This window comes from Dermacentor silvarum, chromosome 1 (assembly GCF_013339745.2).
Source record: "Dermacentor silvarum isolate Dsil-2018 chromosome 1, BIME_Dsil_1.4, whole genome shotgun sequence".
Lineage (NCBI taxonomy): Eukaryota > Metazoa > Arthropoda > Arachnida > Ixodida > Ixodidae > Dermacentor > Dermacentor silvarum.
In genome coordinates, this window is record NC_051154.1 from 118,814,991 (window position 1) to 118,840,041 (window position 25,051).

The 25,051-nt window shown below is 43.6% G+C and overlaps 1 protein-coding gene across 2 annotated transcripts in view; it reads right to left on the bottom strand.

Moving 5' to 3' along the window:
- Positions 1-25,051, bottom strand: part of LOC119435911 (RAB11-binding protein RELCH homolog) — a 141,747-nt gene that overhangs the window by 16,713 nt on the left and 99,983 nt on the right. For both annotated transcript variants that reach the window (XM_037702606.2, XM_049660884.1), the window contains exons 15-21: positions 21,902-22,062; positions 14,280-14,365; positions 13,894-14,000; positions 12,861-13,043; positions 12,734-12,797; positions 8,525-8,663; positions 6,238-6,354 (exon numbers count right to left, since the gene is read on the bottom strand). In XM_037702606.2, coding sequence (XP_037558534.2) covers positions 6,238-6,354; positions 8,525-8,663; positions 12,734-12,797; positions 12,861-13,043; positions 13,894-14,000; positions 14,280-14,365; positions 21,902-22,062 — 857 coding nt within the window. The remainder of the gene's footprint in view (positions 1-6,237; positions 6,355-8,524; positions 8,664-12,733; positions 12,798-12,860; positions 13,044-13,893; positions 14,001-14,279; positions 14,366-21,901; positions 22,063-25,051) is intronic.

Sequence of the window (25,051 nt, forward strand, 5' to 3'; positions counted from 1 at the left end):
TACACATGCCAACCATTCACCATTTTTCCTACTCCCTCTTATTTCTTCTTGTGGCCCATATACTCGGTTTCATTTCCATCCAGCAATATGGCTACACTGGGTAGGACATTCTGTATTAGAGGTACAAAAGATAATTGTGGCTAGCATAAACTATGCAGTGAAGAGGGAGAGCAGAACAAAAAGGTACAGTGAAAGATGATGAAAAAGAAACATTGGCGCAATAAAGTTCACATGGGGATGAAAAAAACAATGGGGGCTACGTATTTGATTTTTGAACCAAACTACGTAACCACAGAAGCTGTGGTTAGTGATTGCAGCAGGGACAATGAAAGTAATCACAAGAAGATGTGCAAGTAGCACAAAATTGACAAGCGCGGTCACAGCATTTATTGCTCACTTTAAAAGCCCTCTGCCCTCAGGCGATGGCTGTCTTGACTGCACCAGCTTCATTTAACACTTGCGCTCTGCCACAGCATGGGAGTGAACATCTGAAACAGCGCTCAAGTTGCTGCTTCCCAATGTCACATGTTGAAATTGAATAATGCATCGAAGGCTAGCAGGTCATTATTGAACTGCACTGTAGCTTGTTCCCATGTGTATTGCTGTTGGTTGTTGTGCATGCTTGTAATGCTCAGGGACTCCTTATTGATTTCTTTTGCTGTTTGTCATTTACATAATTTTATTTTGCAAGTTACTGTCTTGTCTTTTTTTCTTCCTATCCTGGGGCAATCCTCAGTGTTTTCTCACAAACTACTCAACTGAGCCCTTGGATCAGCATGTTCCAGACAGCAGAATGAAATCTTGTTGTTTGTGGGAGAATATGAGTAGGTTCTTTGGGAGCGATGTTGGAACATTCTCTTCCATATGGTCCCTCTCTATAAAGTACCTTGTGTGTGCACGCATATACTTGTGGTGCGTATACAACTGTCATGTGTTTGGAATACAACGTCCGGGTCACCATTGTAGGAATTAACGTGACGGCGGCGAATGAGCCGTGCCGTCGTTCCTACTCAGAAGGCGGTAAGCCGAGCGGAGGCTGCGACGACGAGCGTTTCAAGCTCCTGGAACAACACTGCGCGTGCCGAGCTTGCGCTTCGAGCACGCGCTGCGCTTCTTTATTGTTTTCTTCCTTGAGAGTCGGCGCCAAGGCACCAGTTGGGAGTGCCGACCAAAGCGCCCCGCGTTGCAGCGTCGGTGGGCGCTACACTGTTTACTGCCGACCCACTGCAGCATTTTCTCTTCATGTCAGTGCAAGCTGTAATGGAACTACTTTTAGGAATGTCGAAGATCAACAAGCAGGTGAAATATCTTTTTGTGAACAAAAACAGCGCTTTTTGTGCTATAAATGCTATGTACGAACTCCTCAACCCCCTTCCCTAAAAAAATTAACAGTTAAGAGAGAGATGATAATAATAAAAAGAAAAGGACTGTCAAGAAACGTAAAATGATAAAACGATTGTTAATATTTAAAAAATATGTGTAGTAATACAAAATATATTGGAAAGAATAAAATTGAATTTTAATACAATTGCTTGTGGTTTCAGAAAAACAAGCTGTCAGATGTGGTTTGTCCTTACAGAGTACAACTAATGCATCACAGCATTTTTTTTAACCAGTCGTGCTGGGAGGTCTCAGAAATACTACGCCCCGTTTCCAGCACAGCAGGCAACGCTACTTCTCTCACAGCTCGCATTCACAGCCAAAAAATAGTACATGACACATGAAACAAATATTATATAGGTGCACATTATATAAATCAATGTAAAATAAAGTCTCGCACTTTTGTCCCGCAAAATATGATGTACAAATTATAACATGGAAGGTCATTGCACATATGAACCTATTTACCTCCAAACAAGCAGAGTGACACATTTTGCGACCAGCGGCTACAGCGCACTGCTTACGCTTGTGATATAGACATTGTATGTCACTTACTGGAAGCACAAAGTTCTAGAAATAATGCGTAATCTGATGCAACTTAACGTCCACAAGTTGTAGTTGTAGTATGTGAAGATTCTGCAGAAAGTGTCACAAATTGTCGTCATTTAAGAAACACTTACAGTAATTTTTTAGTATATTTTATTGTTTGTTGTATAATTTAGCATTATTTATGACTTTGATTCTGCCTTCTTGCTTCTAAATGAATTATGTTATTCATTGACCTTTACGTACTTCTTTTTTACATGTGTTTTGTACATTGTGCCTTATTCTTTCAAACAGTTATGTACATAGTTCTTTTTTTTTCATGTGTTTTGTATATTCTGCCTTATTCCTTCAAACAGTTACGTACCATTCCTGCTTTGATCTCTCAGGTATCGCAGAATTCGTAAATAGATAAATAAAATCCAACACAACTGCGCTTCGAAATGTGCAGAGTGAGACTTCTATGACTGCAATACTTGCATAGCTTCCGCAGCGTTGCCTCTTAAATATGAAAGGAAGTATAATGAATCAGAATCAATATTTGCACATACATGTAGTTCCAATTCAATCAACAGACACTAGTAAGATGAAAGTAAATTCCACACAAACATTTCATGACCTATAATCTATGACTAAGGCCTAATTCATGAGTGCTTCAAAGGGCAATATAGTTTTTTTTTTTAAGTTATATTATTTTTTAACATTTATTTTGACGACAAAATCAAACACAAGGTGGGTGTAAGTACACATTCGGAGGTCCCGAAGTAACAACTGTCGGGGGGACCTCCAAACAAGACATGAAAAGGGGGCTAGTAGGATCGTGGCAAACAGTGAGTCATGTCATATATTATACAATTTCTACATCATCGGAAATGAACGGTAAGAGAGAAAAAATCTTTAAAAAATATCACAAGTATAATCACACAGTTAAAAAGAAAGAAAAAAATTGAATAAATCTTAAAGATAACTCGCAGAAATTCAAACGAGGATAAATGGCACATAAAACTAACAACGAGGAGAAGTATCAATTCTAGTCAAAATTCAGTGACTGAGTAATTTGAACAGTACATTGCATAATAGTAAATCAGAACAACATCTAATTAATTCTATGTTCATTAAATTATACTATGTGTCAGATAATGTGTTCATGAAATGCTTCTTCATTCTACACTGGAATGATAATAATGTAGATAACTTCATATCAGATGATATTGAATTCCAAACAGAAATGCCTAAAAACACGAGGGTAAATTTCCCATAATTAGTTCTTGCTTTTGGAAGAAGATTGAGTTGTGCTGAAAATCTAGTGTTAGAGCGAGTAAAACTGGCTAGAGCCAGTTTGGCTAGAGCCAGCTAAAAATTAGGCTAGAGCGAGTAAAACCTGGAATATTAACCCTTTCAAGGTCAATGCCATACATGTACGGCCTCCACGAACACCTTCAAAATGGTCAATGACGTACATGTACGTTATAGCTTGTACATTTAAAAAGTGCGCCTCTTTCGATCATTTCTTTCGCTTGGCATGTGCTGCCACTCGACGGAAACACATGGAATTTTTTACTTGCGCCAATGCCTCTCTGGTTTTTTTGGGGGGGGTTTTTTTATGACAACGGCGCATCAACTATCGCGTGCGCATTCGGGGAGGCGCGCGCGCGGCACTGGCGGCAAGTTACGGTTTTCTCCTGCGGCGGATCCTGCTTGTTGCAAGCGCTAAACTGATGGCTATCTGGTTTCAAATCTCTCAAAGGGGGACCGCTTGTTACTCGATCGTTTATCGCCCACCGCGGCGCGATTACACCTGTTCCCAGGCAGGCGAGTATATACACAAACGATGCTGCCGTTTTTGCGTTTCCTTTTTTGGAGACCACAAAAGCTCTATCGCACCTTGTTAGCGATAAGACGAAGGCTTCTCACTTGTTTTGGTTTCCGGATGTGCACACAACCATTTTTCAGTGCGCTTATCTTCTGATTCATGAATAAACATTGTGTATTTTACAGCACAAACAATTTTTTCCTCACTTTACTGTCACTAAAAAAATTACAACCATATTTTTTCAAAATAGGTTCTTTCGAAGAATTTAAATCAGCAATAAAAAAAATCTACCCTGGGGGGTCACATTTGGCTAAAAAATTCGACCCTCAAAGGGTTAAGCTTGGTATTTATAAGATGAAGCATAAGCAGTGACAGCTTATGATGGAATAACATGCGTAAAGGTAAAACATTTAGGGAATGGAATATGGGAGCAGAGGGAGATGTATGTGACTGGAATGCAATTAATCGTAGGGCCTGCTTTTGCAAAACTTCTAGCTGATGAAGATGTATGGCATATGTGTTACCCCAAGATGACAGGCAGTATGAGAGATGACTGTGTATGTACGCGTAATATAAAGACATGAGAATGGTTTGCTGAAAGAAAGAGCGCGTTTTTATGATGATGTGAATACCAATTGATATTTTTTGAATAAATGATTGAATATGGCACTGGAACTTTAGGTTCTCATCTAGAACTACACCAAGAAATACAGTAGACGAGGATCTTTCAAATACAGTGGAGTCTCGATGATACGAATCTCACGGGGTCACGAAAAATATTCGTATTAGCCGAAATTCGTATCATCGAAACGCAATTAAAACTAGCCAAATTAAGGGGGGACGCGGGGATCAGATCGCGAAAATCGCGAGAAAAATCTATTTTTGAAAACCCCGCGTTTCGGTATCTGCAACGCCTAATCTACGCTGTATCAAAATGGTATGGCTGAAAACGCACTAAAAGTGCCCTAAAAAGATTAATTCGTCAGTGCGCAGGGCGAGAAAACAGCTTTAAATCGTGCAAAATCACCGCAGTTCACGGAGACATATCTCGTATTTCCCGCCACCGAGCGCCGCCATCTTGGTATCGTTTGAAAGCTCAAAGTTTCTCCGTTCCGCTTCTCAATTCGTCCGGCGTTGCCATCTTGTAACAAACACACAAACACAAAAGAAGCACGGGTCTGCGATAGGTAGTCACACGGGCTCTTCGATGAAAGCGGGCCTCCGATTGGCTGTCGTGCTGAAAGGCGTCTCTCCATTGGTTGCTGCTGTGACAGAGGCAAGATGGCAACGGCAGTTGTCTGCTTCATAAACCACGCCGGCGTCTTCACCTGACATGCAGAATACATATTACTGAGAGCTCCCAGGTTAGAGATGGATCGTCGCTCGTTGGAGAAGAAATTTTGGACGAAGCACTCTTCGGAATACGGAAGCGCAAGCCTCCTATGTCAAGAAAAATACGGCGATTAGCGGGAGAAGCGGAGGAGCACCCAACTGAACGTGCCGCGCTACCTTGCAAAGTGGATTACGTGCCGCACTATCTTGCACCGTGTGACTCCGGCAGCGAAACAGACAATCGCCCTGTGCTATCGGCACCGATAACGCAGTCGACGGAAGACGCGCCAACGGAGGCTCCCGCGCCTCGGCGTACGGCCGCGCGAATCAGCCGAGATCGTATCATAGCTCGCTGCGACTAGGCAAAATGGCGCAAACACAAAGAACGCGGCCCGAAGCAGAGCAGCCACTCCGTCCGGCCGATGACACGTGGAAAAGGAGGAAAAGCACAAAAGCCACAAAAGCGCGCTTCAAACTCTTCGCGCCCAGTCGCGGCCTCCGCGCTGTCCGGCGCCGCGTCCGCGCCTCCGCACCAAAAGAGAAAGGGAGAAAGCGCGTGCCTGCGTGCTGTTCTCTTTCGCGGCCGTCGGTGGGGCGGCGTTTATTCGTATCAACCGACGCGGGTCGATTAATCGATTCGTAACAACTGTTCTCTAGCACATTGCAAACTAACGGGGCTTGGCCGGGACCACAGAAAAATTCGTATCATCCGGAAATTCGTATTAGCCGTGATCGTATCATCGAGATTCCACTGTACATTATTATTTAGAGACACTACAATAGTGTCAATGTGCAAATTTTTTGAAGAATGGAATACCGTAAATGTTGTCTTAGATGAGTTAATGCATAGCTTGTTTTTTACACACCATGAATGAACATTCGCTACGTCAGCGTTAGGTTTCTCCTGCAATGCAAATTGCAAATGCAAATTTTTATCACATGTGAACATAGTGGTGTCATCAGCATAAAGAAGGCACATGTGTTAATATTTCTGGCAAGTCATTAATGAATATGAGAAATAAAAGTGGCCCAAGTATTGATCCCTGAGGAACGCCTGTATTTACAGGCTTTTGTTACTCACAGTTTACTATGACACAAGAAATTCCGCTGGGATATTCAAATGAGAACAAAGAGTAAGGTTCAACCATTGCACTGTTATTTAAGGATACAGGTGCAAGACAACGCACTGTAGGCTTCAAGAAGCAACTCCATGATTTCCACCCTTGATGAGTCATTTGTATTCTGATTGTTTCTCATAGCCAAGATTGCAAGGTGAGGTAAGATGACTAGAATTTAAAAAGAGACATAAGGGTACATTTACTGATTACAGGCAAAAGGATCCAAAAGGCAGGTTGGTCAAGCACAATTCTTGTCAATAACTCAAATACCAATAGCTCAATTTCATGCAAATCTATATTCATGCTAGCGGAAAAATAAGTAGCATTGTGCGTAATCAAAACATACATCAAGTACTAGGGTTCCAAATAATATTCAGGAATACTTAGCGAAGCTTGAATTTTTAAGCTTTGATTTCAATGGAGTACAAACATTTGCAGAGGTAACATATAAGAAAGTGGACTAATGCAGTTTTATGATGCACATTCTAGTATTTTAATTATTAGAAATACAGTCCACTTTTGTAACACTGGCCTTTCAGGATGTGCAAAACCAGTTCAAACTATAACATTCAAATCAAGTGCCGAGGTTAAAATTAGCTGCAAAACAAAATTTAATTTATATGAAATGCCATGTGATGGTTGTCGACAGAAGTGGACATTGTACTTGGCACCCCAATATTATGCACTATACGGTACAGTTGACATTGCCTGTGCACACAAAGAACTATTCTTGCAGGTTATGTCCTGCTTCCACTTTTACATTTACTAATTCGGCTCAGCCAGCGACAATAGCACAGATGCGGCTTACGGTTTGGAAAGGCCCGCTTATAACTCATAAAGACCAATTCCTAGGAGTGCAGTTGTATGCACAAGTCCTAACATGCTTTCAAATGACCTACATGTGCAGCCTACTCATTGTTTGCACCACCACTCAATATTTCATTTGCTGTTCTTTCAAATTTTCTGTACTATACTAATAGAAATTTTCCATGTTTCTGTGTAGGGACCCCTTGGACCCCCATCTCCAGTTCCTGCATTATTTGGACCATTTGCCCCCAGTGATTGCTGGGGAAACTCCACACTGGCCTTACTTCAGCTGGGATACATTCCCTGCAGCCACGGGCATATGTGCAATGCGGAGCCTGCTGCCAGTCCACGCGGTTCATGCTAAGCTGTGTACAGCTCATAACAGTACCCGAGGAGCAAGCCCCTTTCGCCGTCACCTTATGATCTCGTTCCTGCAGCATTCGTGATGTTGAGCACTTTCACCCGGAACATTTACTTCCCTCTGGCGGCTGCTCTACTCAACTGTGAATAATATCCACTTGGTTATCTTCACGTAGAATGGCCCATCTTTTTTTAAAAACGCGATGCATGATAGGTGGGACACCCTGTACATGTGTTACATATGTTATATGTTCACGTGAAATGATATCCTCAGCAACATCCTTGTGCTTCCTTTGATCACAAGCCTTTCTGCGGGTGTTTGAGGCATAGTACTTGCACTTCCGTTGATCCAATGCAGAGGGTCACTGGGTGTGCAGGCTACACTGCTAAGCGTAGTGAATTTCCCCAAACCAAGGCAACAGAGATGACAAAACATTGGTAGTGTTACTCAGTGCTGACCACTGCAAACATGTTTGTCATTACAGAAATGTGCACAACGGATATATGACTTAGTGGACATGGTGAATATTTTTCTGTGTTGTTCCAACATGAGTTGGACAAAAAGCAGATGCAAATTTAAGAGCTTATATATGTCTGACAGTAAGTGATAAATGACAATACTGGTGACAGCAGCAGTGAACATTCTAATCTAACTCTTCCTCTCTACTGCTGTGAAACTTATATACAGACATGCAATGCAGGGCCTGAAAAACACCACACATACATTTCACAACTTCAGTTCCGGCTACATGTCTAGGCTATAAAATAAAGATTCCATATATGATTATAATACTAATAGCATTTGGCTATGAGTTCTCTTCTGCCACCAGGATAATTATTGTGCAATAACTGCCTGACTAATTAGAGCAGATTAATTAAACAGGTACTTAATTTTTGAATTATGGGTACGTGTGACTTCAATTGGTAAGGCTGTTAGTGTATACTAATACATCCTGTTCAGTTGTTTTCAGGGCACTATGTTCTGAGTAACAATTTTTTTCCACACCTAGCTCGTAGCATGCAAAATACGAATCTGCATGATTATGTGCCCACGCGACACACCAGTGACCCCAAAGGTCATTTCAAGAAAGTAACTCTGCTCCATTGCCCGACTAAGCAATGGTTATCAGCCTAGTGCTGAATGAAATCACAAAAACAGTTAATAACTTACATTCGTCTCTAAAGCGTGGTTCCGTATTTGGGCCTAATGAAGCAAACATATGAATAAACTCAGCCTGCATTGAGTGGTCATCTCTGTGCTGAGGGTCTTCAAGAAAAGTCTGCAGCTGCATGAATGCTTTATCAAGCAACTATGATTAGGAAAGAAAAAAAAAAGCGAGAGTGATAAGCGAGATACACAGCATGAACTTCGAACAGAAATATATAAAATTGCCACAGGCAATTTTTTTAATATCTGTTCAGAGTAATACCAAATAATAAAAGAGCACATGGTTTTGATGTCCTCCCCTACAGGAAGATTGGCGCTCCTGTCTCTTCTCATACAAAATGATTATTCATTATTAAATGGTAAGTGACTAAAGCACTTGACAACGACTTTTTGAACACTTGACACATTCACTGTGGCAAATATGTTTGAAGTCCCAATTCCTGTGCGTGATGACCCACAGGGGTCACTTGTCATGTTCCTCTGGTGCATTGTGACCCACCCACTAGTGAGTCACCAGGAAGTTATGCTCCTTTGAAACTTCCTCAAGCTGTGGAGGGATGGCACCACGAACCATCAAATCAGAAGGAACAAGAACTTTTCATCTCTTTTGATTTCTAGGAAAGACTTCCCTTGCGCACTGCAGGAAAGCCCTGCACCTCTGCACTGGAGGAATAACTGCAGTGGCCCACCCGTGACTCAGGCCACGGTGAATGTGTTATTAAATAAAGTTATTCAAAATTACAGAACATATATTGGGTGTTTCAGCAAACACTTTCAAAAATTTTTAAAGGTTGCCTGTGGCAGATAGCACAATTCTAGTTAATAAGCTGTTCTACTCAGAGGCAGAAATTACTAGCACAAGAAATTAATATGCATAATCAACTAATTAAAATAACTAATTAGGTTTTTAATAATTACATTATGGCCCATATTGCAATTTACGAATTCTAGCCGTGGAGTTCGCAAGGCACTTGGAATGAATTCTCAAGATGACACCAGTTTCAAGATATTAATTCCCGAACCTTGCGTAGAAATGCATTGGCGTTCCAGTTACTTTTGTGCTTCAATGCATAAAACCACATTTTGTTAAGAAGGTAACTGGAACGCCAATACATTTCTCCGCAAAGTTCGGTAATTAATATCTCGAAACTGGTGCCATCCTGAGAATTCGTTCCAAGCCTTGCGAACTCCACGGCTAGAATTTGTAAAAACCTTAATTAGTGATTTTTCGCTAATTATTCGATTATGCGTTTCAATTTTTTTGGGGGGAAAATGTCCGCCTCTTTGAGTAGACCAGCTTATGAACTATAATTGTGCTATCTGCCACAGGCAACCTTTAAAAGTTTTGAAGGTGTTCGCTGAAACACCTTGTGTATACAGTCGAACCCGGATATATCGAACCCACATATAACGAATTATTGTATATAACTAACAGCAGTAAAATCCCCTTGAAATTTTTGTATAAAATTTTTATTTTATATATAGAAATACCTATATATCGAATTTTTCTGTGATCCCCTTAGATTCAATATATCCGGGTTCGACTGTACTATACAATTTGAATAATCTTCATACATACAGCATCAATGCCCCTTTAATACTTGCGTTCCCAGACATTTTTGCTCAACACACTGTACATATGCTCAGAATAAATCAAAAAAGCAAGTTCATACTTAGGGAGAAATACTTCACAAAACAACTTTTTTTCATTACTGGTACTAGAGGTACCATAATTATTTCAGCCAATTATAGAGTTTTCTATGCAGATTTCAAATATGTCATTAGTTTTTGTGTTCCTGTTACAGGCTTTGAGTTATGTGATGCATGGCAAAATATACTCATCTTTCTAGGCACTTTTTTAAGTACTAAATTTTCACAAAAAGCATCGTGCTGTAGCTTGTTTAGCTTTTTGTAGATTGCAAAGTGTCAATATCCAGCCAAACAGCGTGTACAATAACTGGAAGTATGCAAAAAAATTAGACCATTTCAACTAATTTTTTTTCTAGATTCCCTGAAATATAACCTTGTACTTTCGCAACTACTGCTGGGAGATAGTGCGATTTCAAGTAGGTATCAGCACTTCAGGAGTATGTATGTATGCGAAATTGCATTAGTATAAGACATAAATGCACAAGGTTATTTTCATGGGATTGTGAAACAAATGACTAATTGAAGTGTCCTAATTTTTTCTTTTCATAGTTCCTGTAATTGTACACGCTGTTTGGATAGATATCGGCACTTTGCGGTCTACAAAGAGCTAAATATGCTACAGCACAAAGCTTTTTGCGAAAATTTATTACACATTAAAGTGCCCTCAAAATCACAAAATTTTGCAATTGGGTAACTGTAGGACATAGCTTGAGAACTCTAGACAAACACCAATGACATAATTGAAATCTGCTTGAAAGGGTCTATAAGTGGGTGGATTTTCAAATGTCTAGTACAGATAGCAAGGAAATTATTTTTTGAGGAGAGTCTCCCTAAATTCGTAATTTTCGCCAGAAAAACGCATTTTCTAATTCTGTTTATTTTGGATTCCTAGACATATAAAGAAGCTTATCGCCAAGTTTGGTCGCAATCTGCACTGTAGAAAATAAGAAAATGAATTCTCTTCTAGTGACGGTGGCGTGCGCTCGCCGTCGAAAGCGCCCATGATTGCTGTATTCAAGACCCGGCCACAGAGCTGGCAAGAAACCAAACACGGAGTGAATGCCCGCGTTATGAAAGTTTGTTTTTCAAGCGTTTTAATCATGGGAGACTTTCCACCGAGAGTACAGCAGACTGCAAAGTAAAATACTAAGAAAAGCAAGGTATAATTCTGCCTGCGGCACTCTTGTCTGAGAGCACAGGCAAGAGCGCTGGACTGCTACAAAGCCAAAAAAAAAAAAAAAAGCGAAGATGACTTGACGCATTGTCGCAGATCAGGTTCAAATTGAAGAGGAGGGTCCAACCTATGCAGTAGGGCACTTTAATTATTTTTGGTCAAAATAAAATAGCATGTTCTGAAATCTTCGAGCGCTTTTTTCTCAGTTTGCACTTTTTGGCCAAACAAAACCTGTAGAAGAACTATAGTTTCCAAACTCCTTCGCCAAAACCTGCTTTCAAATTAGTTTCTGGGCTGAAATTTTGTCAGGGACAAGATGAGGAACTTCTAATATTTCAAAATTTTCATTAATACAAAGTATTATTACATATCTGACATTTACTGTGTGGGGATGCGAGACTCTCACGCGTCTCCTGCGGTCCGGCTTCACCGCGCGGCTGGGTGCCGGAGGCGGTCGTAGTGGTTGCGGCGCGTTGCGAGAGATGGCATGAGTGTCGCGATGCTAACGTCACCGAACGGCGGGGTGACTTGGGAGAAAAAGGTCGAAGGCGCTCGCTCTTTGGATTGGGATCGGCGGCCAACACGCACGAACGCTTCGCGCGTGCGCCGGCCCGCTTCGCGCGACCGTCGCGCGAGGCTAAGAGCAGGACACCGGTATGGACGAACATGGATCGTTCGAGCGCGCCACCGTTCGCGTGACTGTACACGTGAACGACTAGGCGATGGTGTCATAGCATGGGGCGAACGTATTCGCTCGCTATCGGGTCGCGGTGAGTCGGACTTCCTTGATTTGTCGCGCGCCCGTGTGAATGTTCAATTGGTTGTAATTCGGCTAGTGTGCATTAGTGTATGAAAGGTGTAATAAATGCCCTTTTGATTGTTTGCACTACTGTGTTGTCGTTCCTTTGTCCCAAGAGCATGCGTGAGACCCCACAACTGACAATGCAAGAAAATTGAACTTAGCCTCAAAGTGTTAACACTGTTACAAAAATGTAATTAAAAGATATGACTGGTTTTATCCTGCACTATAACCCCCCTTCACGGTATCTAACAAAAACAATCGGTGTGTCTTAATATTTCTGAAATGATAGTTTTCCTAAGGTGACATGCTTAATTGGTCCATATGATAGCCATAACTTTCTTTTATATTTGATCTGTATTCACGAAACTTAGAATACATACTTAAAACAACAACATACATAAACCTATAAATTTTGATAAATATCCTAGCAACGGTTGATAAGATTATTTTCAGCCCCGCATCCCTCCTTAATTAAGCTGAGCTTGCCCTTTAATCTTCAAGGATTATCAAGGGTTTTGCCTTCACAGTTACTACGTCAACATGTTAAGAGAGAACAAAGAACAGGAAGATATGAAGCGTAACATACATCTTTTTGAGTGCTTGTTGCCAAAATCGTTCCGAACGGTCTCACTGTTCCTATGCGCACAGAACTGAAATGCAAAAAACAATGAATGAAGACACACTGCATCAACATCTTGAGCTGGTGAGCTTACATTTCAGGGTCACTTGCAAGAGTAACAAGTGCTGGAGTCACACGACTTTTCAGCAATGGATCGGACACAGTCCCAACTAGAAGCTCAAAAAGGCGGCCTGCATTGCTTCGGACAAGTGCGGTGTTATGGACCACTCCTTCCCAAAGCACCAACAGCAGAACTTCATGGTAATTTTTGTTCATGCTGGCAAATAAACCAAAAGGAAAAAGGCAGATCATGCTCTCACAAAATGCTCCAGCTTACAGGTCTACAAGTTAGGTTTTATCAAAAAAAAAAAAAAAATCAAGGAAGTCTATCAAAATTCTTGATATTTGAAGCTGTAATGTCAACATAGTATGTCTGAAACGTGCATTTTAGTCATTGATATAAAATACAAATTTGATACTCACTAGTGCTACAGACAGTAAGTATTTTACCTTAGGTCCTTTAAGCATCGCTTTGTGATTGAGTGCTCACTTCTCCTGAAAGAGACTGCGGATTCTAAATCGGTTACTGCTTGTTGCCTACCAGTAAAAGTGGGCACAAATGTTCCCTGGTCCAAAATTTGCTGTCTTTAGAAATCAAATAAACAAGGAAGAGCTGGCACCCTTAAAGCTCTTCTCCCTCTCCCTTTCCCCCCACCCCAAAAAATTAATTCGGGGATTTTACGTCGTAGTGGCATTAGAGTCATAAGAGTCAAAGGCACATTGTTGTTCGTACTTTGAAATGTATCAGTCAAATAATTTACGATTGTGTGAACCAACTGCACATTTTCTTACTGCATCTGTCTCCAACCTATCTTTACACAACAGTAAAAGCAAATTAAAAGATATCGGAGGTATAATTGTTATATCTCAAACATCATTGGAGGGACCCCTAAAGGTACTAATTAGATGCATGCATTCTTGACATAAAATTATGTCCCATACCCTGTGGCCCCAAATTGAATCAGGTCAGAATAGCTTAGGAATTTTGGTATGAAACAACACCCTTTCCATTAGACACTCATCCTAACAAATATTTTTTGCAGCAAGAGAATTGAAAAAACTCGTACCTAAGCTCAGTGAAGATGCTCTCCACACTTGACAACGGAAGTTCACAAAGTGACACTACAAACAGAAGATTCTTCAAGAAGGCCACCAGCTCCTTGCAATCAGCCTCCTGAAAAAATACAGCCGGAAAACAAAGAGGAGCTCAGAGGAATCTCTGCACAAGGCTCTGGCGGTAAAATGCTGTTCTTATCTTATTCCTCTGCATTTGAAATGAAGATTGCTTTGCAAAAGACATGAAACAACGTAAGCATCTCTGCACATCAACTACAACCATGCAAGACTTTTATGCATGCAATGGACTTACATGAAGTGAAAAGATTTTTAGAAGGAAGTGTAATTATAGGTCAATCCAGTCAGCATACTACAAGTAAACAGAAACAAAACATACACAAGAGAAAGCTGCCAGGACGCCAGATGCATATACAGGTCCCACAGCACTTGTCAACATGCTCTTTGCTTCCTGAGTGAAGGCCTCTAAACAAGAAACAACAGCAAAAGTACCAACAGCTTCATAAGGACAACAAATACAATTAAGAAATATCATACTATATATAAACACAGCAACATGACAATTTTTGAAAACGTAGGAATTAAGTTTATTGCCTCCTAACAACTGTAGTCACAGAAAGGGGGCGGGGTGGTGGCCACTTTAGGGCTTTCTTTTACATTTAGACAAAAAGCCTTGTTCATGCATTTATTTTCACTCGGCCACGCACATTCGAAAAAAATCCACAACTGCAGCCCCAAGTACTCTGTACCGAACACTGATACTAGCCATACACTCAGTGATCAACAGCTAAATAAAAGACCGAGCAGAAAATGAGCGGCTTATTGATATGTGTTACTATTAATTGTGCATGGAGATAAAATGATGATGGTGAGATACGAGACACAAGGTGTTTTTAAGCACCACAGAGCACTACAGTTTATGTTACTATTGTAGCAAAGCATTGGAACTCTGAAGTGGGTCGTCCGCTCCAGCGCCTTGAAGTGGGTCTCCTTCTCCAGTACCTTCTAGTGGGTCGTTTTCTTCGGCTCTCGAGCCCCACTCATGCTGAAAGTCCGTGCTGCGCTTTTGGACTGTCGCCCTTGCGCTGCTTCAAGTGCCGTCCAATAAACATCCTTATAAATTGGTGGAGGTGCTGTACTCTCAAAACCGCTCCGAAACCCCTTCGATGCCCCTGGAGCTTCGATCCCATGCACTACCGTCTGCCATGCCGCAAGAGGCCTCCCAGCAAACGCCTCCTCCAGCACCACCCACATGTCCCAGTGTCCCTCGTCAGTGCGACCCACCCATCTTCACTGGCGTGGATGGCACCAACGTGGAGGACTGGCTCGCTATCTACGAACGCGTGAGTGTACCCAACAAATGGGACGAGGTAGGAAAATTGAGCAACTTGGTCTTTTACCTGGCGGGAGTAGCAAGTCTGTGGTACAACAACCACGAATCCGATTTCGCGACCTGGTCCGCTTTCAAGACTGCCATTATCGACGTGTTTGGCCGCCCTGCTGTTCGAAAGCTGCAAGCCGAACAGCGTTTGTGCGAACGCGCTCAGCAGGCCGGGGAATGCCGTCCGAAATTTCGCTAGCCGAATTGAACATCGTACCACGTGGGCGATGCGTATGCCGAATTCCTCTCCCTTGCACTACTTTAGTGTTTGTCGAGTGCGTTGAGTGTACGCAGTGTGAGCGAAGTCACCCCTGGTTTGCTGTCACCTGCACATCGTCAGCACTGCTGCCCCGGACTACAATCGAGCTACCCCAGGCGATGCAGATGCCTGTGGCCAGTTCGTCCGGCTCACTACCCTCGGCGGCTGGGAAAAGAGCCGGCAGTCACCAACGGCTACAGCGGCTCTCGCCGGCAGGGCGCGTCGGCACAAGCGACGCTTGCTCGTGCCGACTTCTGCGTCGCCGTTTCCGGAGTCCTGTGCTGGAGTCGTGCCATCGAATCTGCAGAGCTGATGCTGTGACCAACGGACCCCAGAGACAATGTCGGCTCGCATGTTGTGGAAAACGTGTGGACATTTCCTCGGCGCGGCCACTGTCGCCTGTACTAACTTTTGTTCGCAACGCGCGCGTTGATAGACCGTGTGACATGTTTCGCCGGAGTATGTATAGTGATTTAAGGTTGGGGGGATGTGGGGAAGCGCGACTCTCGTGCGTCTCCTGTAATCCGGCTTCACCGCGTAGCTAAGTGCCGACGGCGGTCGTGGTGGTTGCGGCGCATTGCGAGAGATGGCGCGAGTGTCGTGATGCTAACGCCACCGAACGGCGGGGTAACTTGGGAGAAAAAGGTCGAAGGCGCTCTCTCTTTGGGTTGGGATCGGCGGCCAACACGCACGAACGCTTCGCGCATGCGCCGGCCCGCTTCGCGCGACCGTCACGCGAGGCTTAGAGCAGGACACCGGTATGGACGAAACGGATCGTTCGAGCGCGCCACCGTTCGTGTGACTGTACACGTGAACGACTAGGCGATGGTGTCATAGCATGGGCGAACGTATTCGCTCGCTATCGGGTCGCGGTGAATCGGACTTCCTTCCTTGATTTGTCGCGCGCCCGTGTGAATGTTCTATTGGTAGTAATTCGGCTAGTGTGTATTAGTGTATGAAAGGTGCAATAAATGCCCTTGTGATTGTTTGCACTACTGTGTTGTCGTTCCTTTGTCCCAAGAGAACATGTGAGACCCCACAAACTTACCACTGAATTCGACAACGGTACTTTTGGCGGGGAATATACCGGTACGTGCAGAAATTTGTTCGCTTCTGCCTCGATTGTCAGCGCCGGAAATCTTCGCCGAACCTCTCGCCAGCAGGTATACAACCTTTACCTTGTCCTAACCGGCCATTTGGGCACGTTGGCATCGATTTATACGGACCTCTTCCTCTGACGTCGGCTGTTAACCACTGGGCCATCGTCGCTGTTGACCATCTCGCGCGATACGCCGAAACTGCCGCCCTTCCAGTGGCTACAGCACGAGATGTTGCCTCCTTCCTGCTCCACCGATTCATACTGCGTCACGGTCCACCCCAGGAGCTACTCAGGGATCGAGGCCGTGTCTTCTTGTCGGAAGTCGTCGATACCATTCTCAAAGAGTGTCATGTCGTTCACCGCAAAACTACTGCTTACCACCCACAGACAAACGGTCTCACAGAGCGATTTAACCGCACGGTCGGCGACATGCTCTCATTGTACATCGCCACTGACCGCACAAATTGGGATGCCATTGTGCCCTTCGTCACCTACGCTTACAATACCGCCCCTCAGAGTACTACTGGCTTCTCACCGTTATTCTTATTGTACGGCCGCCACCCGTCGCACACGATCGACACGATCCTTCCATACAGGCCAGACACGTCTTAGTATGCGCCTATATCTGCCACAGTCAGACATGCTGAAGAGTGTCGCGACCTTGCCCGGACCTTTACTACAAATGAACAAGAGCAGCAGAAGAGCATTCGCGGTGATACCACCACTTGTGCGCCCACGTTTCTCCCTGGGGCGCTCGTCTGGCTCTCGGTCCCTACCACCGCAACTGGACTCTCTTCGAAACTACTGCCGAAATACGAAGGCCCCTACCGTGTCGTTGAACACATGTCCCCAGTAAATTACCTCATCGAACCCGTTTAACCATCTTCGGACATGCGCCGTCGAGGGCGTGACATCGTCAATGTGGAGCGCCTCAAGATATATCATGACCCACACATGGTGACAACCTGTTAAGTCGCCGGGCGGCTCCCTTTTTACACCCGGGGTAATTGTAGCGAAGCGTTGGAACTCTGAAGTGGGTCGTTCGCTCCAGCGCCTTGAAGTGGGTCTCCTTCTCCAGTACCTTGTAGTGGGTCGTTTTCTTCGGCTCTCGAGCGCCGCTCGTGCTGAGAGTCTGTGCTGCGCTTTTGAACTGTCGCCCTTGCACTCCTTCAAGTGTGTCCAATAAACATCCTTATATTATCAAGAGATGATACCGCCAGGACACATGTATATATGCTAATCCCTTTAATTAAAGGAGAATATTGGTGGGTGACTGATTTGGAGTGAGCATGTAACTTGGAACACAACTACTCGGCAACAAAGGTTTGTTCCGAGTGGTACCAAACACCTCAGCCAGTACGGCACAGCCATTCCTCATTGCTAGAAAGATGAAGGGGTTCATTGCCTATCAGCCAAGAGACACACAGTTCAATGGTACATCACAGGTCCACACACGAGAGGAGGCCACCAGTGCAACTTCAAGACTGCATTGTGACCAGTCAGTGCCTGCTGTAGCGCAGTGTTCCTCAGACAGTGGCTATTACTATATTTTAAATGCTCCTAACAAACATTAAGTGTTCGTGCTATTGATGAACGGCAAGTTTCGAGTGTTCACAAGGTCTTGTTTTGGTTTTACTCATGGGGGGTAAGAAAGGGGGGTGTGAGGGAACATATATGATGTTGAACACATACACTACATGTCTCTATATGTTACAGTTTATGATGCTATCAAGAAATGGTGCCACCAATGCACATGTATTAAAAGCCTTTCAATAAATAAATGTATTAAAATCCTTTCAATGAATAAACGTGACACCAACATTTGAAGCTTGCCATCCTAACACCACCTCTCGACCTTTCTCCGTTCCCTGCACCTTGCACAGTACTGCTTTCCTACAGTACTACAGCCACCACATGACACCGCATGCTCTTCTTTTCTTTTTTTCTTGGTAAAAAGTGTGCGCTTTTTTAAGAGGCGCTCCAGTGCCATTTTTATTGCAACTGTACAGTCTGCGTTGGCATTCACCGTGTGTAGTGCCTTCATCATGAATGCGCCCAGGAAGACAGTATGCTTCCTGGGCATGTGCTGTCCGTCCCGAGTCAATGATCCCACAAAAGCATAATTCACTGCTATAAAGTGAAAGCGGCCATGGGGAGAGGCCTCGACTGCAGGAGCTACAACTTTTATGAAGTGTTACATCATTCTTGATTCCACCAGAGAGAACTACATGAAAAAGATGGGAGCAAACCAAAAAGTGTGGCATGCTGTGATATGTAGAGAACCTGTGTAGCAATCCCGCGCCCGGGATGTGGAATTCGTATTGTGTAATTCGGCTAACTAGTATTGTTGTATAAAAGGCCCAATAAATGCCTTTTGTTTGTTTGCACTACAGTGTGTTGTCATTCCTTTGTTCTTAGAGCACAAGAGACCCCACATTTTGGCACCCAACATGGGGCTCTTGGAGAATCAGACAACAGTTTTGCTGAGTTCGACATCCTGGGATAGCGAGGCCTAGCACCCATGGAGCATCAGCAAGCCTGAAGTGAGTGAGTAAGGAAGCCTCCGGGGTAGTCCGAATTATCTCTATAAATAGTTTCTTCTATCTCTTTCACTCAGGCAGTCATGGCTCTCGAAGCTGGGTGGCCGGTGGCCACAGGAGCCGCTACAGACTGTCTGGTATTGCGGCTTGCCACCGAGTCTCTCGACACCATCTGGGACAGTGGGCGCCCTCCACTCAGCTACTTCGCTAGCAGGGTAGGACCACCTCACAGAGCTGACGTCTCCTGGCAGCTGCCTGTTTTGTGCCCATTTCGGGTGTTGTGTTTGGACACCGGTTATTGTCGAGAGTAGTCACTTGCTTGGCCTCAAGGCTTTTCGAAGCTGCGTGTCACACGTGGCGGGACACAACCTGTTAGATTGCGGCATTGAGGTGTCGCACTTTGCTTTTATCACTTCAGCTAGCCTCCCATGAATTGAAATTGCCTGTTAGACTGAAGAAAGTGATCTTTATTCACATGAATGTAGCATCCGAGTAGCCACTCAATATCTTTGTTATTCGAATTGAACATTGTACTAGGTGGATAATGCACAGTCTCTCCCTTGCACTACATCAGTGGTTTGCTGAGAGCGCTTGAATGTAAGCAGCGTGAGCATAGTCATCCCTGGCTTGCTGCCCCAAACTACGATCAAGCCAACCCAGGCAATGGAGGTGCTTGTGGCTGGTTCAGCGCAGTGGCTGCCATGTGGACAGTGCACATCACTCCACAACTGGGACAGGAGCCAGCAGTCACCAGTGGCTGCTGCAGCTCTCTAGGTGGCAAGGCGCATTGATGCGAGCAATGCTTGCTTGTGCAGACTACCACATTGCCTTTCCCGGAATCCTTGCCTTCAGTCTTGCCATCGAGTCTGCAAACACAGCCATGCCTGCTGAGCGGCTGCCGCACTTATGACTCTTGGCAAGCAATGGAAGTCAGCGGTGTAAACCAGTGACATCATCGGCGTGTGTGGTGAACATGAGTGCATGGACATTTCCTCAGCATAGCCACCGCCACGACTGGCGAAAAAATCGGAAGAATCCTGGCTGGTGTTTGATGTTGTGACATAGTGCGCATCTGTAGACAACTTCAGCTGAGCTGTAGCCAATGTCAGATTTTAAGGCAGCTCGGATGCTGAGCTGCACAACAGGCAGAGCGTCATGCCATGCCGATGGATCGGGTGACTTCAGCACCAATTTCTGCTGGCGATGCAGGCGCTCAGTCGAATCGGGAAATCCAGTGCTGTGTGCACGAGCTATGGTATCAGGAGTGAAATCTGGTAGGGGTATAGCAGCCCCAAAACGGACGAGGAGAAGGCCTCTGTGTGAAAAGAGGGTTTGAAGAAAAGGTAACTTCATACTCTGCTTGTGAGCTCCATGCGCCAAGCACAAGTGCAAATTTTGGCTGAGATGTTTACAGCAGCGTACGCTATCCGTGGAATGTTTTTTACCAAGCCGGAGAGGTGGTTCAGGGCCCCTTTAAATTAAAGCATGCATTTTTTCCCCACTAAGCTAGAAACAAATTGGCATGGTGTTCTGGCAGCACATGGCAATTAGTTCTTTATTTCATCAGAAATAATGTTAATAGACAGTTTTAGTATTGCAGAAATGGCACCACGCTAAACGCAAAAAAATAGTGGGGTCAGACTGCGCATGGTCAGAATGCTATTTCAGTTTTGTGCGTAGCGTGCATCCGCTATTTTTCGAATAAAGCGGTGACGCTAAACGCTTGCTAAGATTGTAGCGTTGCAAACATGGCGGCACCCTCAAAATTTACGGCTGCCGCTTTGCAGAAATTGTTTCGTCCTGCTGCCTTGTAGGACTCGCCGATTTACAAATAAATGGTGCTGCTGGTTTTCGCTCCGGGTATTCTGGCTTCGGTAACGGCCTACGGTTGATAAGGCAGCGTTGTTTTCGCTGTCGATTCTAGGTAAGCACACTCCACATGCACAGCGAAAGCATAACTCTGCCTGTAAACATTCGTCAGACTGAGGCAAGAAATCTTAAAATAATTGTTGCCCAATTTATTTTATTAATAGTTGTTTACGAGCTTCAATTGTTTTGAACTGAGTAACAGAGTCCGATACGTCTAAAAGTTGTTGCCGATTAAATTTCCGTGCCCGAGCACTTGACCATGCAGGCTCTTTCCAAGGCTTGGCGTGGATCCAAATGGCTAGTTTTGTTGTCGAGCTGCTCAGTTAGCTGCTTGGACTACTTGCAGCTAGATGGCGCGGCGAAGTTTCGCACTTAGCGGCGCATCGTTGTTTTACGCTATACTAAAGCTCTATCGAACAGCGTTCCGCAAAGATCTAGCATACATAACACGCTAACGCCAACGCAAGCATTTTCCACAATACTAAAACTCTCTAATATGCAATAGAGCTAGTCTTTTTCCAGAAAAACTTCAAAAACATTAAGGTTTTTTTGCATGTGCCCTGTAATTTTGTACATACAGGTGAAACAAAACTTTTGAGCAGGAAAGGAACTGATTAGCAAGCAACCATAGTTATGAAAGAAGGTTGCCCTGCAACCATTTTACTATAAAACGAACTATCTGAGATTTTCAATATTACGTTAATAGGCCCACTGATTTAGCTGATAAGTCAGGGAAAACAAATGAACACCATGCATAGTAAAATAACAATGACTTTAGTACCAGAATACTCATTTCAGCATGAGACACATAAACAGTACTTCCACTACACAAATTGGAAAATCGACAGCTTACCATTGAGAGGAATCAATGCAGAAAAGGCAGGCTTTACTTTGCATTGAGTAAAGGTGTGACCAAAAAGTTGGCAGACACTGAGAAGGAGCCCAGACAGCGCATGCACAGTCGCACGGCTTGACGGTTCTGTGTGAGCAGCTATGCCTGTCAGGAAGGGAATGCTGAAAGCAAATGCTGAAAGTTAGTTTGGAGTTATGACAGTGCCCAAATATATTTCAGTGCGCAGAGAGCCCTAGGCCTCTAGGATCCTCCAAATGCAACAATCAGACTATTGCAGGTGAGCTCTGCACCTTCACATGGAAACATCTGAACTAGCCACAAGCTCTTTGATCTCAAAACTGCATTTCTCACCTGGCTTTCTAGATGCATAAACCCTTGTTAACTCAAAGAGCCTACCTTTAAAATGACTATGTAAAGCCAGCAAGTGTATATCAGCAGTAAGCTCGCATTTCTCCTCCAGCTGGTTAGAACAATTCAGACTAGCCTGTGTGACGACTTCCACTGAATGTACTGCATATTCACTGAAATAGGCATTTGGTTGATGAGAGCCGCCTAATAAAAAAAGCCAAGTTTTTAACATTCATGTCATGCATGCCACCAGGGTGTGGAACCGTAACCAGAACAAAACCATTTATTTTTGTCAAACCATAACTAAACCCTAACCAAAATGTGCACCACCATTTTGGTGCTGAACCTGAACCGCAGCAAAACTGTGGAACCATCCAAACCAGTTCAGTCAGCTGTTTATAATAGTTCAGAACGAAATTATTGACCTGTTCTGAAGTGGTTTATCAAACAGTTTGGAATGACTTCATGCAATACAAAGCAACCATTTCGAAGCAATATAACTGCCTCTAACTACTAGCTTGTAACTGCTGTCACAGCAATATGGAATTGAATGTTATGTTGAAAATTCGGCGACTAAACAGCCTAAGCAATGCTAAATGAATACCAAGATGCTCCGTGAGCAAATACATGCTGTGGACATGCTACACAGTTCCTTAATTACTGCATATATGAAGAAAAGTACAAAAAAACTTTTTTTTTTTTCATCTATGCTGGAGGCTTTATGGCTGGGTAATACTTAAGCTTTTGTCTATGGCATGTATAACAATTATTTCATTTATTATACCTCAAAGGCCCCAGAGATGGGGTATTGCATGAGGGATGGGCTGAGTTTAACAGAACAGTGACTTGAGAACAGCCTTGAAGTGATGTGGGTTGGAGTGGTGTGTGGCGTTTACAGACAGAGCATTCCAGTCCCTTGCTGTTTTCACAAAAAATGGGCTTTGATGGGAGGTACATCTGTCTGCGCTGGGGGAGGATGCACAACTTTTCTGTGGTTAATGCAGCTGGACTGGCAGTGAGCTGGTAACATAGCTGAAATTTGAAGTGGCGCATGATAGATTCTGTGATAAAGACAGTCTGGAGACATGACGTACTATATTATGAAATAATATAGTAATAAAGAAGGCTTGCTCTTAGTACTACATTATGAAATAATATTGTATGTCGTAATATAGTACTACTATATTATGAAATATTATGCAGCTATGAAATAATGTAGTAATAATGAAGGCTTACTTATTTCACATCTCGTTGTTGCTCTATAATGAGCCTTTGCCAGAAGGTATGCGTTTTAAAAGTCATTTCTGATGTCTAAAATTGGAGCTACAAGAAAGAGCTTCATAGCGATGTAATGATTAACAGGAGAGTTGGCACAGGTCTAGCAAGTGTGACTGCCCATGCTGTGGACTTACCTACAGGCGCAGTATTCCGACAAAGCTCCACTTTTGAGTATTGCAGAAAAATTATACTGAAGATACAAGGTGTACTTATCCGAGAGATTAGCCAACTGGAGGTGACTGCACTTAGATTCAGCTGCATGCATCTACAAAGAGGAGGCACAGCAACTGCATCGCGCGCGCACACTACCGCGTCACTGGTTGTGACGCGGTAGTGTCACAGCCAGTGACGTAGTGTCCCAGCCAGTGAAATCACCATTGTCCGTTTAGTGCTGCCTGCAGGCTATGCCATCTCGGGTTTCTCCAGAATAATAGAACATACATAAACAGACCTTAGGGAAAGAATGTCAGTTTGAGAGATATAAGTTCAAAGCAAATTTGGACGTCAGAGACACATTAGGCATGCATTACATTTTATTGCCTCAGCATCTTGTCTGGCAACTCAACATTTACAGCCTCCTGCTTCTCTTATTCTTCCATACTAAGGTGTCAGTGCCACCTTTGCCTCTCATCTCTGGTATACCCTCTAGAAGAGCTGCATATCGATGCTGCAGTCAAAAATCAGCTGCATAAACTGCAGCACTGCACACAAAGCAGCGAGTTTGCACGCGCAGCCAATGTTGTTAGTATAACTTTACGTTTCTTATGCATATTTCCAATTAGACCACCTCTTCCTTTCTCTGTAGAGAGAATTCTGATCAAGTGCACAGATCACATGTTAAACAGATATGCAAGACTGCTCCGAGAAAAATGTGGCTATCACAAAGAAAGTTGTGAAATAATTTCAGGAGGAGGAAGAGCCTTTATATCCAAAAACTAGTGCAGTCCATGGTTAAAACGTCCGTGGAAGCACCCGAAAGCCATACAGCATAGCAAAACATAAATGTGCTTCTTAACAGAAAAATGTGGACATCACTTGCACTACTAAGTTGCTCTACAATTTCCGAATTGGGGATGAGAGAACAGTTTGACACAGGACTTGAGGGACTACTGACTTGATATTTTCGACTACTCATTTTGTTGCATCAAATGACAACCCCAGACTTCTAAATACTAGAAAAGATACTGGCAAACCTCAGAGCACCCTAAATAATTTAATATGACAGCTTTTTTATAGTCAGTTTTGTTTTCATTTCTACTGTGTCATTACGTCATGACACAAAATGTGGTCATGTGAGAGCTGCACGTTGTGAGGTTTTTAACACCCGCTCTGCTCTGGGCCACTTGGGTCGTCTGCTATGCTGCTACATTGGCTCTCACAATGAGTAGCAGCATAGGAGGCCTGGAGCGAGTGTCAAAACGTTGCAATGGCCCACTCCCACGTGACCATTCTCTACGTCATGACGTCACAACACAGTAGAAACGAAACCAACACTGGCTGTAGAAAAGCTATTATATTCAATTA